This window comes from Falco punctatus, assembly GCF_963210335.1.
Source record: "Falco punctatus genome assembly, chromosome: 7".
NCBI classification, from domain to species: Eukaryota; Metazoa; Chordata; class Aves; order Falconiformes; family Falconidae; genus Falco; species Falco punctatus.
Window position 1 is genome coordinate 49,682,226 of NC_137587.1, and position 15,430 is coordinate 49,697,655.

The window sequence follows — 15,430 nt, forward strand, 5'->3', positions numbered from 1 at the left end:
GGCCGCTCCGCGCGCCCCGGCGCGGGGGAGGGGCGCGGCGGCAGGGCGGTGCGGGGCGCGGCGGCGGGCCAAGATGGCGGCGGGCCAGCCCTTTCCCTCCTCCGCCCCGCGGAGCCCCCAAGAGCCGCCCCTGCGGGCGGCTCCGGGCCCTCGGCCTGCCCGGGCGGCGCGGCCCAGCCTGGTCCTGCGCGGCGCGGAGCGGAGCTGGGTTGAGGGAGCGAGGCCGGCTGTTACAGGCGGCTGGGAAGCCCGTGGGGGTGAGCGAGGCTGGGGGGGCGTCGGTCAGGCCTTGCCTTGCTGCGTGGGAGAGCTTGGCCCCGCGCCTTGCCCAGGAGCGGTGCCCCGCACCGGCGGGCCGCCCTGCCTCAGCATCGCGGCGAGGGGCCGGCCCCGCCTCTGCGCCCGCCTCCGCGCCCGCTCCCGCAGCCTGTGAGGAGACGGGAGGGGCCGGGCCGCCAGTGCGGGCTGCGCAGGTCTGCCGTGCCGGCGGGTGGGCGTTGAGTGTGCGGAAGGGAGAAGCACGCACGCTGGGAGAACTGGCTGTAAACGCTGAAAAACGGCCCTAAGGCGTATAAGTATCTGCATTTTAGAAACTGTGAACGACGCCCCTGGTTTGAGCCTGGTGCCCTTCCCGTGCTGTCAGAGAGAAAGCCGTGGTTACAAAAGGTGACGGTACAGGAGGTCTTGCAGTGTACTCAGGGGTAGGGTTTGTCATTCTACACGTTCTAAACACAGATTCATGTTTCTAAATTATTTCCAAGTGTGTTGCAGTACTGGGAAAATACTTGGGCCCTCAGTTTTTTTCCTCGAATATATATGTCAATTTAATGAGCTTTTGTTACATATGGATTATAATTCAGTTAATTCGGTGGGCGAAAGATACTGCAGTGTTTCAAGGGTGCTGGTGCTGGGCCTGTCCTGATGTCTGAAGTGATGCTGAAACACAATCTTACTTTCTTTTCAAAAACTGACCTTACTTCAGCCAACTGCAGAATGTTCCAGTTTTCATAGGCTCAGTAGGTTGTCTTAAAGCATACAAACGTGCAAATCTTAACAACTGCCTGCTTCTTGACATGGGTTTTGGCTATTTTTTGGAAGAATCAGCAATTTCTGAGGAGTATGAGAGTGAACAGCCCACTTAAAGCAGTGTCATTAATGATAAAAGACCAACAAAATCCAACTTGGTATGTGATTAAAGGTTAATCTTGTTCAGTTACCTAATTTCTGGTAGAGTGTAAGTATCTTTAACTTGTGGTTAGCGCCTCATTCTTCAGAAGAGTGAGAACTGTTGCAGGAGAATTTTGCACTTTAGTCAGTAGCTGGCTAGAATTTATTTCAACCTTGAAGCTCAGAGTTTAATTTTATCACAGTTGTGGAAATTCTTGATAAACCTATAAATATTTAGTCCCAGGCACTTCTGCATTTGTGGCAATGGTTCTGAAGTTCAGAACTACTTTCTCAGAGCTGACTTCCTCAGAAACCATCACATCTGTTTTTATAAATGGCAACACAAGTTTTCAATTTTATTTTGCTTCACCACTAATAACCTGGTTCAGACTTTTTAGTGTGTCTTTGATTCGTTTTTCTTCTTGAAGCAGTAACAAACTTGCCTGGTCCTCTATCACAGGAAAGATTATTCTGCTTGCCATTCAGTATTCTAGAGCAGTCCATGCAATGATTTTTTTTTTTTTTAGTTTTAACATTCTCTATATTGTTTACTGACTTACTATGTATACATTTACATTTTTCTGTATGATCATTCTGTTTTCTTCTTGGGCTACTTTTAATAAGGAGCAATGCAAACACTTCACAAATAAAACTATCTTCTGAAAACGTTACTGAGTCATCTGATGTCCGTGACATAAATGCTGCTAAGTACATAAAATTAATTTTAGAAGTGGTTTAAGTAAAAACAATGAACTGCATTTATTTTGACACAGGTATGAAAACTCAATGGGGTCATCCAAAAATGTAATAAGTGAGCCTGTTGATGTGGAGGAAGGCTATAACATAATGGTAAGACATTCAGCTGTTATAACTATGGTAGGATTTTTCCTACTGAAAGAAAAAACTAGTTTTTCTTGTTGGGATTAATTGATAGATCGATTCATTTGTACGTTCTCTGAAAGTATTGATTCTAGAAACTGAATTAATTCAATTTATTAATGCCATGATGAGAAACCTTCAAAAAACGAACTTTACTGTAGAAGGAATTTGAGTATTACCTCCGGTTTGGATTGTTTCTATTTATGTTAGTATATAGAGGTTTTTGCACTTTAAGATACTTGTTTTGGCTGATTCCCATTTTAAACAGATTTCACCCAACTTGCGTGCTAGTGTAAGTGCATAATGTTTAGTTACACCAATAGAGTGATACTCTTTGAAGTAGCTGAGGTTAGAGCTGAAGTAATTTCTTTGGGAATGCAATGGATGAAATGGATGGGTTTGTTTATAGCAAGGTATTTTTATATATATGAACAGTTTAGTACAGATACTGTTTTTTAATGTGCTTTGCTCGGGTTTCTTTGGACCAAAATACTTAATTTGCTTTATTTCATTATGCTTTCCAAAAGCTCACTTATATAGCAGTGCTGTTTTTTTTTTCTTGCTTTTCATTGTATTACATGGTAATATCTCTAGGTAGGTCTGTGGAGCACTAGGTGGCACACTGTGGCTTTGAAACAAGCAACTGAGGACATCTGTATGAGAGAAACCTAAGTTATATCCTATTGTATAAGCATTGAAGTAAAAGCAGTTTCTCATTTGTGTTGGTTTTCCTACAACCTTAATAAATTACAGCCTCTTTTCTGCTATATTCAGTTTTACTGTATTTTCTTTCTAAAGATGTACTGGTAAATAAAACAAAGTGGTTGCAGGCTTGAGTCCTCTGATGGTAAGAATGAAAAGAGGAGAAATAAGTCTTCTGATGAGTGCTATAGAAAGTCAGCCTGTCCGTGCCTGAAGTGAAGTTTAGATTTATGTAACTTCTTTGTGGTTAAGTTTGACAGTATTTAAAGGTAACTTGGTCAGCAGTTTTGTGCTATTGTGGTATGTGAATTTATCTTTACAGTATATAGTTTGGCTTAGTTTCAAATTATTTTCTGAGGAATAACTCAGTACTCTGTAGAAGAGGCAAGATTTTATCTAATTGACATCTGTCAGTTGATACAAATATTTCTTAATACATTCGGTTTCAAATGTCTTAGGATGGTGTGTTTTTCAAGTGCAAAGAAATATGTCTATTAGGTAAGCAAAGTTCATCTTCAGTGTCTCTCATTGTCTTTGATCATCTGCAGCTTTATAGTAACAACAGCTAACTTCGGTTGCTAGAAAATACTTTCTGGGTTCCTGTCTTCTCAGTAAAATAGAGGTGGTTTTTTTTAATAAATATTTCAGATTATTCTGATAGATCTTGTGCCTTTCTCCAGGTTCTCTCCAGTAAGCTAACATGTGCAGTTTGGTCTCATGCAGCTTTTATCTTGAATAATAAGTTATGATTAACACAAGGTAACAAAAACATCTGTGGAGTCTACTCTGATGCTCTAGCAGCATTGACAATCAATTAAATGAAGGTTAAAAATGTGTGTCGTAGACATATCCACACTGAGGGCTGGGTAGTAACTCTCATGTCATATTGATGAATCAGTTTGCTTATGCAGAAAAATGGTTCTGCAAATTAATATGTATACCTGTTTTGGATATTTGAGGAAAATTCAGGAACTGCGCACCCCATTTTGAATGGTTTAACCATATATTGGATGAAATTAGCATGTCAAAACAAAAATTTAGATGTTTTTTTCCATCACTGTATTTCTTGTTTTCAGGCTTCTTTTCAACGTTCTAATAGCCATGACAAAGTGAGGAAAATAGTTGCAGAAGAAGGGCGTACAGCAAGGAACCTAATTGCATGGAGTGTTCCACTGGAAAACAAAGATGATGATGGTATGTATTCAGCAGTCTTCCACCAGCTTTTTCTGCTTCCATCCCTATGTTCACTGGAGTTGCTTGCCTGGAAACATGTTTCTTACAGAGGATTTCTTTATTGAGAAAAAAAAAAAAAAGAAAAATAAAAGGTGATGTTTAGCGTACTTGGTATAGTTTTAAAGCTTTTTTCCAAAATGCACCCTGCAATTGACAGATCGCTTTATAAAACCTTCACAGCGATAGATTAAAAACTGTTTTCATTCTGTCTGTAAGCAACATCTAAGGCTGTTCTGTTTTGCTGATACTATCAACGTACTTGCATAATATAATACTGTTGTCTTAAACTGACCTCTTCTAACTTGGGAGTTCAGAATTGTAGGGATGGCTTAGAACAATCCAACAAATTCTCTCTGTGCTCTAAAACAAGTAAGTTTGGAAGTATCACTTCAGTCTTTGGTAAACATCTGTGAAGAATCTGTAAGGAAGGGGATATGGGGAGACAGTTTTCCACAGTGCAAGTCCTCAGAACAGTTTTGTTACTGTTGGAATATTCTCTTGTGTTATGATGACTTAAGGAGCCAGGAATTGACTTCAATTTTTATACTATTCAAGCTGTTCCAGCTATTGGAATGCTGTTTGTAGGACTTCATCTCAAGTATTTTTGTAGCTCAGTCTCTGTGCAGGTGCTGCTGCTTTTGAGACTTAGGCAAGAGTGTTAGAAGTAAATTATTATTTTTTCTTTTTTTGCTGTGAAGGTGGTTGAACACTGGAACAAGTTGCCTAGAGAAACTGTGGGCAGTCTTCATCCTTAGAGATGCTCAAAACCTGGCTGGACATAGGCCTGGGCAGCCTGCTGTAGTTGACCCTGCTTTAAGCAGGGAGGTTGGGCAGATCTCTAGCAGTTTTTTCCAACCTCAGCTGTTCTGTGATTCTGCCAGTGGAAAAGATACTTTACACAAAGTTATGTCTAAGTTAGAAGATAATTAACCCTTATGTTTGAAGCAAACTGACGCAAAGTTGTAAGTGTCTGTAGCTTTAAGATGTATTTGTGATATTATTTTTTTTTAAAGCTGAAAAATCTGAAGTCACAGAAGACAATGAAAGACAGTGGGTTGCTTGAAACCTATTTATATGTTTGTACATGGACAAACAGAATCGAAATGTAGAACGTATAAGGTCTCATTAAGGAAGTTGCATTCATTTCAGAAGGCATAGCTGTACCTCTGTTCAACAGTGACAAGCAGAATGACAGTTAATTTACATTACATCCTAAACCTAATTACAAGCATCCACATTTACAAGCTTTGGTTTCAGATTCTGACCCTTTCACTTCAGTGTTGTCCCAGCTGTCTTCGTACATTTTGTATAGCGGCATTTTTAGTAAGCACTAGCTGGTCAGCAGGAAAACATATACTGGAATCTTTGTTATCTACACGTAGGAATAGAAAATAGAAATAAATTTAAGACTTGAGCATAATTTGAACAAGTAGAATGCATACCTCACAGCTTTGGATTTTATGCAACAGCTACTGAGTTTATTATCGTGAATATGTGAGGTTTTAGGTGGGCCAGTTCTCTGTTCTTGTGACAACTTTGTTTATGTCTGTCTCTGGAAGATGCATTTATCTGTTTGCTAGTCTTACATTTGCTTGCATATTCTTCAGTGTGTTAGTAGATCCACTGATGTTGGACTAGTCACATGTCATTTACGCAGAATAGAATTGGGGGCCAAAGTATTTCTAGTTTCTAAATTACACTTTTGGGGAGGTAATAGTATGAATGAGTATATGCAAAAGGAACATGGAGTATGTTTCTCCCAGTATTTTTTGAGCTACTTGTGAGTTGATTCAATTTCTGTTTAAAGAGTCTTTTTAAATGCTACCTTGCTTGTAATATTCTTTTAGAAACTTGCAAGTAAGACTTGAAAATGAATTTTTGTGAGTTTTAGATGAGTGTCTGCTTTAACATTTTCTGCTGAAACATGAAGAATGAATGTAAAAGTGAATTTTTAGCCTTCATTAAATAGTTGTGTGTACGATAAGTAAAATCCAGGTAGCTATATTAATTTCCTTCTTTTGATTGTATCAGCACCATTGTAATTTTCAGACTTTTTGTCACTGGTGCTTTTTCCTTTCTAAAATTTCTTCATTAAATCATAGGCTGACCTTTTTGCACAATACAAGGATCTGATGATGATTGCCTGATGGATAATTTCCCTGTGGAAAGGAACTTGTGGCTAATGAAAGTCTGGCAGAACCAGATCCTTTATCTCTTGACCCTTGTCTTGTCATAGGTGGTATATATGTTGGTGTCAGTGAGCTCTGATTTACTTTATGCTGATCTTTCAGTATGTATTTTGTCCCTGAGGAATGTTACAACAATATTACAAATTAGGACAGTTCTAACTCGTTTAGGGTTTGTGTAAATCAGGCCAAAGGTTTAGGTTACCTGAGCCAATCCAGCAACTCTTCTGTATGGAATTCTGTCTTTGGACATTTTCCTCTGCTTGTAATGTTCAGAAGTGTTGCTTTGGCAGTAACAGTGTGTGATTTAACATTTTATATTACATACTGTTACTCATCATAAGATCTGTCCTCTGAAACAGTGAGGGTATGGGCATTTGCTATTACTAGTGGTCGTGTTAATAGAGGGTTAATAAATGCTGGATTCAGTTTTTCCAGGTTGTATCCTTTCTTTTTCTATTTCCTTTAAAAATTGTGTGCTTGTATCCTTCTTACCATTTAACTTTTCTTCTGAAAGACTTGTGTATTTTTTTCTAGAGGACATGGGTAAAAGAGCAATAATGAGAAGAATTGCAATTGGAATGTTCCAATTCCTTAATGGAAATACATAGTTCTATCAGTAAGAAATATTTTCTTAAAAAGGAGAGAGATTGCTGGAATGACAGGTGGCACTTCTGTTAAATGTTTTGGGGCAGCATGCACCCTTGTTATGTCATATCTGAAAATGTAGTTATGAATACAGATCAATGACATGAGAAAATCCAGAACGTGGTGGCATAGGTCTAAAAGAGATAGTGACTGTTAACACATTTCAACTGTTGAATTAGAATGCTCCTTCACAGAATTCATTAATATGCAGCAGATTCTGTTGGATAGACTAATTAACAATGCAGTTGACTGTGTCCCACGAGGAGGGTCTTATAACTCTGAAAAATTCACTAGTCTGATACTCTGTCTCCATAATGAAATTTGCATTCCAAAGCTATGGCCACTAATAGCATATCACAGTCACTTTGCTCTTGGGAAATCATGATCATTCTAATAGAAGATTTCAGAATTTTTACTTTTTGTAATTATTTTACATGCCTAGCATGAAATTTGAGGCACTGCATGCAGATAAGCACTACACACACATTTTGTTACAAAATTTAAGGGATGATACTAGCAACAGTTAAAACATCACAGAGGCTTGACATTTAAGTGTTAATAGAAGGTAAGTTACCTTTGGAACTTTGAGATGTGTCAAAAAATTGGAAGATCTTCTATTTGAAACTGTTACCTTCTTATTTTCTACTTGTTCAGAATCATTTGAACCCTAGCCATACAGAATTCATTTGTAGATGAAGCATTTCAGCATAAGGAAACATATTTTATTGGTTGAAAGGTACCTGGCACATTTGGGGAGTCTGCAGTATAATCTACTGCTTTAGCAAGAGCCTGATGGAGTAAATAGGTTTTACAGTATGTGATGAAAGTCATGAAACTTGGCTCTCTTTGGCCAAGTAAAGGAGTTGTAACAGTCATGACTGAGAACACTGTGTGTAAGCCTTAGCAGCGTTGGATCTGATTGTAACTGGCAGAACATAACCTGAAGGGAAGGGTAGTCTTTGAGGCTCATAACTTTCAAACCTTGAATTTCACTGAAATGAATGGAAATCCACTCTAGTCTTGGTAGGTGAATATAGGGTCATTATATTCTGGATGAGGCAGTGATTTTTTTAAAAGTAATTTTTTTGTTTTGTAAAATTAGTTTTGTGCAAAATATAATGCTGTAATACAATCCAGAGGTGGAAAACTAGAGAATTTTCGTTATATCCATGCTTAAAGGCAGTAATTTTCCTAGATCCTTAGCACTGTACAGTTAGAAAAATCTTACCTACTACTGCTCAGACTTTTTAAAATGTATGGTTTATAATAATATTAGAAACTTCAATGTGCTTCCTCAATTAGGCGTCAAAAATAATCTCTTCCTCAAAAGGCGTCAAAAAAAAGTCTCATCTAGTTGTTTCCTCCAGGCAGATGCCTCTGCCTTACTTTAAATGAGGTTCAGGCAACCAGGTCTTATCCCCAAGCCTCATTTTTGCAAAACAGTTTCTTAAGGTGGGTGACTGCACCAGCTGGGCTGGATCCTGGGGTGCAGACTGGTGATATGTAGCAATGGCATTATGATGTAGACTGGCTGTCTTGCAGGTTTTGTACATAACGTGGCAGAGAGGTGACAGAGCAGATTTGCCATACTGTATATAAGAACTGGAGGCAAACAACAAAATGCTTACCTAGTTGTATGCTCAACTTTGTTCAAGGAGATGAGAAAAAATATAATTGAAAATTGTTATCATTCCTGCTGAAGGTCTGGTGATGAACAGTGTCAAAGGCACTGAAACAACATATACAGTTGATCTCTGCCATAGTGAGGACAAAAATGAGAGCTGTTATTAATTAAACTTAAAGGCAGTTCCCACATTTCTCATATCATTAAAAGTATCCAAAAGAGAGAGATAAGAGGGATGATTGTTGAGACGGTTAGTATAAAAGATAGTTTTTGAAAATAGTCTATCCGTGGCTTTTTTTTTTGAGATACTAGCACCTCAGCTTTTTGTGACAGGAATTCTTCACAAATCATAAACCCAGTGTGCTTCATATTTAATTACCAGACAGAGAGGAAATGGCTTCAAGTCTAAAATACAACTGTAGCTCCCTGAATGCTGCATAATTTTGCTACTTCATATATTTCACATTGGCAACTTAATAGCTAATGAGATGATTAGCTTTGGTCACTATTGTTCTTTCCTTAAAATTCAGAAAATTCCTAGTGGGTAATGCCCTTCATACATCATTGAGTTTCTATGCATCTCATAGCAATGCTAGTATTGTATAGTTACATACCAGTAGTCACTGAACATATGCATAACCATTGAGAAGTGATCTTTTGTTCTCACTACTTGTCAATATAAAAGGACAAAAGCAGAAAGGAAGATATCTTTTAATAACGAGAAGCACTTACTAGAAGAGAAAGAATACTAAAGCTCAGAAACGTGTCTGTTGCTGAAATACAAAACTTTTTGGCCTCTACACCTTAAGAAAAAATTAGTCCTTGCTACATACTATTTGCTTTTAAGTTCGCAAAACCTGTTATTTCTGTAAGTTTTGTTTTCCCTACATGCCTACCTTGTATAGGAGTGCCTGAAAACTTGCTTTTGTCTTTACAGGGGACTTGTTCATGCGTTTCCCAGTTCTTAGATGATGGAATAGTATTTTGTTTTTTGTAGACTCTAAAGACTGCAAATTAATTTTTTTTTGTTCAACTGTCTTTTTTTAATGTTAACATACCCATATTTGTAAGACTCTTCACTGTGGAAGTTCGGTATGCCATTGCATTCCAGATCTTGTCTTTGCAGAATGTAGATCAGAAGAGAGACTTTGATGATTGAAATATTTCAGTTATCATAATTCTGACACGGAAATGATCTGCAGTTTAACCTTTTTTGTGGATAGAAATTTTTTATATGTATGGTAGCTGAATCAAATTTTTTTCCTGAATACTGCTAAATTGAGTTCAGTATATCAATTTGTACCTGTTGTTTTGGCTAATCTACATGTTAAAAATTAATTATCAAGCAAATAATTTTTAATTTGCTTCAAAATAAAGGCCTTGTTTAGTGGAATAGCCAGTGATGCAAACCAGCTGTACAAACCAGCTGTACAAATGCTTGATTAAGAAAGGTTTACAGCTGCTTTACATAACCAGAGCAATGTAAAACAGCTGGGCTGTGTTAGGGAATTTGGCCTAAGAACTGTTCAAAGCTCAACTGGACAATTCTGAAATTCAAGAATGATTTCCATGGACTAGGAAGGAGCTGTATTCAACTAATGCATTTATTTGCTTGGCTTCATCCAGCTAAATATAATCTTGAAACTTTTACTTGGATGTAATCTGTGCTAGAGAGTACTCTTGCCATAGTTAGTATTTTTTCTTAACTTTCTTACATTTCTGGTAATTGGATCCTGTGATTTTCATGTTGTGCAAGCTAGATACTAAATTGGAGGAATAAAATGTAAATTTAAATTTTTTTTTAATTACCCATGAGCAAATTTCAATAAATGAAGACATATCAGGTAGATCTAGGCTAACGTAAATTTATCTATGCAAAGATAACTTTTAATCAGTTAAGAAACTGGTGCAATGTAGTATTGAGACCTGAAATCATCCTTTGTGACTGGGAATTTAAACTGATTTTGGAAGCATAGTTGCTAAAGTCACTTCATATAAGCAGTGGTTGTAGGCAGGAACATTTGAGAAGGCATTCCAGATCTTAAGGGGATTGACTTAGCTCTGTGAATGTTTTTCTCTCTTCCTTTGGCGACCTAAATGTAGGTGAACCACATCCAGTCCAAAGTTCTGTTTTTCCCAGTCTGTCTTGGCAGAAAATATTGTGTCTGCTGGTAGGTTGTTTGAACAAGGAGAGAAAAACTAAATACATTTTGTTTTCCTTAAGAAAGATATTCCTTCCCTTAATTCTGTAATATGTGATTGAACAATCATTCAAGAGCAGACTAGTTTTAAAAATCTAAATAGAAAAAAAATAAAAGTATTATATTTGACACGTAATGGTATGATTTTCAGAGGCACTGAGCACTTAAGTAGGTTATTTTTGTTTAACGAAGTCTGTATTTCTTGCCTTTCTTTGCAATTTTTTTTTGTGTTTTCTGGCATTATCTACATTCTGAACTGTGAAATATATATTTGGAATATAAAATCTTACAAACCTTTTAACTCATAAATTGTGCCCATATCAGTACATTACAAGATGAGATATGTGCATTTTAGAATGCTCTAATTAAAAGTTTTATTGTGGATTAAAACAGTTGCTTCTTCCACAGGAAAATCAAAATGGCAAGCTGGTGGAAAAACAAAGAGGGTGACTCAAGGAGCACACAAGACTGTAAAACAGGTTATCTGCTAATTTCTTATTAACATTAAATTTATGCCATAAAAATGTTCTGTGATATTGATTATACATTGTTGTCTGAATAATGCATATGTAATACTGTGCATACATTGTATTTTTAAAGCATAGAAGTTTCAAAGTCAAGTATTTAGAAGTTAAAAAATGCCAGAATTCAGGTTATATTCCTCAGCCTTTACTTTTGGCACTTCCTAACTTCTGGAATCATGACTCTCTGGCCTTAAATTTATTTTAAGGCAAGTGCTGTTCAGTAAAATGATACAGGATATTCTCCCTGTAAGCTTGCTGCTTACACAAAGGTTGTCTTTCTGCCTGATTTCTAATTTGAGGAAATGCTTTATTTCTTGACCTCAAGTGTTAATGGCTGAAATCAATATATCCTCTTTTGGAAAAAAATTAGTCCAGGTGAGTAAAACTGAGAATTATAACTGGAAAGCAAGTCCAAATGAGAAGTGCCAAGAACAAGCTGCTCATAATATTTTTTTTTCTATGTGACTGACAGTCTTTATTACATTAATAAACTGATACCTCAGTCTTTCCTCATGTTTAATATTGAACAGTTGCTTTTTTGATTACTGGATTTAGCTATTATTATGGCTAATTTAGTATTTTGAGACTAAAATTTTGAGTCAGATTTTGATAATAGGGTGTATGGGAGATGTTAATTTTTAGTGGAGAAAAAAGGGAAAAAAAAAGAAAAATGTTCTGCTTTCATAGAGATGTATTTGCATCTTTAAAATAGAGGCATGTTATTTTCCCAGTTTAGTTTAGCAGCTATGAACCTTGTCTTCTCCCTTTGTGTATTAAATATAAAAATGCTGTGTATCCCAGTTTTCTTTTTCTGTGAAGGTGGGATTTTATTGATGTAAGGGTTTACCCTCAGAACCTTTTGGGTGTAAGAGTAATGTACTGCATAGTTTGGGCTCTGTTTATTTTAGTCATTTGGGATTATTTAAATACTAGGTTTTCAGGAAAATACTTGATCGTTACTCAGTAGCTCTGTGTGGGATCGCTATACTAAACCTGTGTTGTAGAAGCAGTGTATTTGTGGTGGGTATAGTTAAGGTTTGAAATTGGCTGCTGAGTGCCTGTGCATCTTGGCACTTCAGTTTGGCATTCAGCACCTTTATTTCTACTGCGTTTTAGACATTGGATACTGCTGTAAATTGGTGAGGTTTTTTGTTAACTCCTGTTGAGCCTTCAGTTTTGATTTTCTTTTACATATAAGTGAGCCACTGATCTCAAAGAAAATACTTTCAAAAACTCTTTCATATGATCTTATCAACCTCATCTTCCTCTCAGTTTGGCACTGGCAAATCTACATTCAGTGAATTTTGGCATCCTGAGGATAAGTATACACCTCGTACTTGCCAGAACTCCAAGGCAAGTTACTGAAACTGTTTTGGGGTGAGGGGAAGAGATTCAGTTTTAACATTACTTTCATCATCCACACTGAGTTACTTGACATGTAAGAAGGAATAGACCCATGTTTCTTAACTTCAAAAGCACAGAAGCTTTCCGTTTTCTGCAGCTGAAAGTTTGAACTATCACTATGAGGGAGACTATATGAACTAGCCCCTCTGAATTTTTGCTGTTCTTGGGTGGGTTTTTTGCTCTTGTGAGGGCAAGCTTCATTGTAGGCCTCCTAGACCATGTCTATGGAAGCCATTATCACACTTTGGGTAAACATGCATAGCATTTGAGGGTAAGGCCAAGACAAGCTATTTTTTGGTGCATTTGAACACACTGATTTATTTTCTTATTTTTTTAACATGCAATGGTCTGCAAAGTTGTTGAAGACAGGTTAAATTTTGGATAGGTGTATTGTCAAAGGCTAAGGACTCTGAGATTGCTTAGAAGATACAGAAGTAAGTACTTATATCCTGTTAAGAATGATCTGTAGAAATTTGCAGGACTGGAGCTTTAGAACTCTGTTCATCTGTGTCTTTGCGTCTTGCCAGTAGAAAGAGGCTTGTGCCTCAACTACTAACAAAAGTGAAAATTCTGATAAGAGTTAGTTGAAAGCGCTAGGCACGAAGATGTAGGTGGAGTTTAAGTGGCTTGGGTATAACTCCTTCTTGGTGAAGATACAGTATCATTGCCTTATCGTTCTTCAGACTACACTGTTAGAAATACTTTGTCCTGTGCCCATACGTTACCTCAGAATACCAGAGAGCTTGAGAGATGATCATGTCTGGAAATTGAGTTTCACTACTGCGTCACTGTCAACCTGAGGCTGACACTGAAAATTATGATCTGGTCATAAGTACATATTTCTAATAAATACTGCTTAATTAATACTTAATACCAGGAAGGATGACTAAGAATAATAAAGCTATATCTGTACATCAGTACAGAAACTAGTCTTGAGAAGTCTGTACCTGATCCAGCATTTCTTGCTTTCTATAGTGAAAGGTTAGTTCGATTCATTAGAAAGTCTACTTAAGATGCTTACAAGTAAAGGTTCTGCTGAACAATGTACAGATTAACCCATAAATCCTGTTTGCATTAAACATTTGTACAGAATATAGCAGTCTGTGTAAAATAGTAGTGTCTTTGTATTAAAAATAATGTTTGCTGCAACACTTAAATTTAGGTGAGGACTGGCTTTCATTTCAGTAAAGTTGATGCCAGTCAAACTTAATTGCAAGTAGCTTATCTGAGTTTGATCTTTTTTCATGGCATTTCTGGAGGCTGAAGTACCAAACATGGGACATGATTTGGGTTCTTCTCTGAAAATTGACTTATATTTCCTTGAGTGATAGATGCCAGGCTGTGACAAATTTAAATGTACAGTATTAGAACTAACTTGTATCAGGAACTTAAATATTATTTCTATTAGCTAACCACGAACGTAATGCCTGCCTGCTTATGTGATCGTGTTTACATGAAACTTGCTAATTTAGGAGTTTGCATCCTTTCAAGGGTGTTCTGGAATATGAGTAACTGTAAATGTTGCTTAGGTTTTAGACACTAGAAATCTGCTTACAGGGGTAATAATGGAACTGCCACAATTTAGAGTAGTTAACACAGTTCAGCATGCTGTTTTCCTCGTTAAAATGTGGCTGACATAAAAGAGAGATGATAAATCAATGCCAAATATATGAATAACATTTATTGCTAAATATCAAAACATATTCCATAACACTGTCTCACAGTTAGATTTGAAAATCCATCTTTCAAATAGTAGGAATTACGCGTAGTTCCCATTCCAGAACTACTGATCCTTTATATCAACAGTATTAGCTGAATCAGTAGAATGCAACATTACTAAGGGCGCATTTTGTAAATTTATAAAGGCAGCAACAGGTAGCGCTGTTATTTTAATACATCTATTTATGATTCTGTAGTTAAGGTTGTGTCATTATAAACTGTATTTTAAAGGAGGTGTAAATTAGCCAGTGTAAGCTTTGCTTTAAAGGTTTATATACAAGGCCTCAGCTAAGGTGCGTCTTGTTCTCCACGCAGCTCTTTAAGAGGTGACTCTTCTGTCATAGAAGAAAAAATACGAAATACTCTGACATATGAAACCTTTCAGAAACTCCTGTTCATTGGTCATTTATGACTTGAATCTTTTCTGAACATGTCTCTTGTGCATACATTAGCTGGGGTTCATATGGAGTACATTTAGAGCATTTTGAGATATATGTAAGGGTAGCAGAGATGTTAGTATGACTGTAGTAAATCAGATCCCATTTTCCCCTTTCAATGGAAAAAATTAGAATTTGAACACAAATATAGGTGAGGCATTTTGATAGCACTGGGTCTACCTCCCTAATTCCAAAGTGGAAATTTCTGTGTTTGATGGCGTGTGGTACAGGTAGTCAGAGCACTGGAGGAAATAAGCAGACTGGAACCCAGAGAAGCTACTGAAGAAATAGGGCTTCGGAGTTTATGAAAGAGTTTTGCAGATTCTTCGTGGCAGGGTTCAGTTCCCTTGCAATGGGAAGCTGTATTTATGGTGTGAATTTATCAAATAAAGTTCCTAAAATCTAGAGAAGAAAGACATTTTAATGACATATTAAATACAGTGATTGAAAATTAATACAGTGATTAAAGACATATTAAATACAGTGATTGAAAAATCATTTGATTATTGCCTACTTTCCCATCTGTAATTTGAGCATGAGAAACAAGGAGTTAATTTACATGTTTCCTAAACTTGCAGGGAACTTCTTGTAGCTTAGGCACAATTTGTTGGAATTCAAGAGGAATCCGCAAAGAACAAAGATCCTCTTAAGGAGAATGAGGAAAACTTTCTCTAGACTTTGTACAATCTTTGGGTCTCTAGTCTAT

The 15,430-nt window shown here is 37.0% G+C and overlaps 1 protein-coding gene across 6 annotated transcripts in view; it reads left to right on the forward strand.

Annotated features, from left to right (window-relative positions):
- Window positions 1-15,430, forward strand: part of SCAPER (S-phase cyclin A associated protein in the ER) — a 168,168-nt gene that overhangs the window by 2,321 nt on the left and 150,417 nt on the right. For 3 of the 6 annotated variants that reach the window (XM_080396856.1, XM_080396858.1, XM_080396861.1), the window contains exons 2-5: window positions 591-701; window positions 1,941-2,016; window positions 3,825-3,942; window positions 11,049-11,119. In XM_080396856.1, coding sequence (XP_080252982.1) covers window positions 591-701; window positions 1,941-2,016; window positions 3,825-3,942; window positions 11,049-11,119 — 376 coding nt within the window. Of the gene's footprint in view, window positions 1-8; window positions 258-292; window positions 702-1,940; window positions 2,017-3,824; window positions 3,943-11,048; window positions 11,120-15,430 lie in introns of those variants that run through there. The other 3 variants (XM_080396860.1, XM_080396859.1, XM_080396857.1) reach the window with 3 other exon arrangements.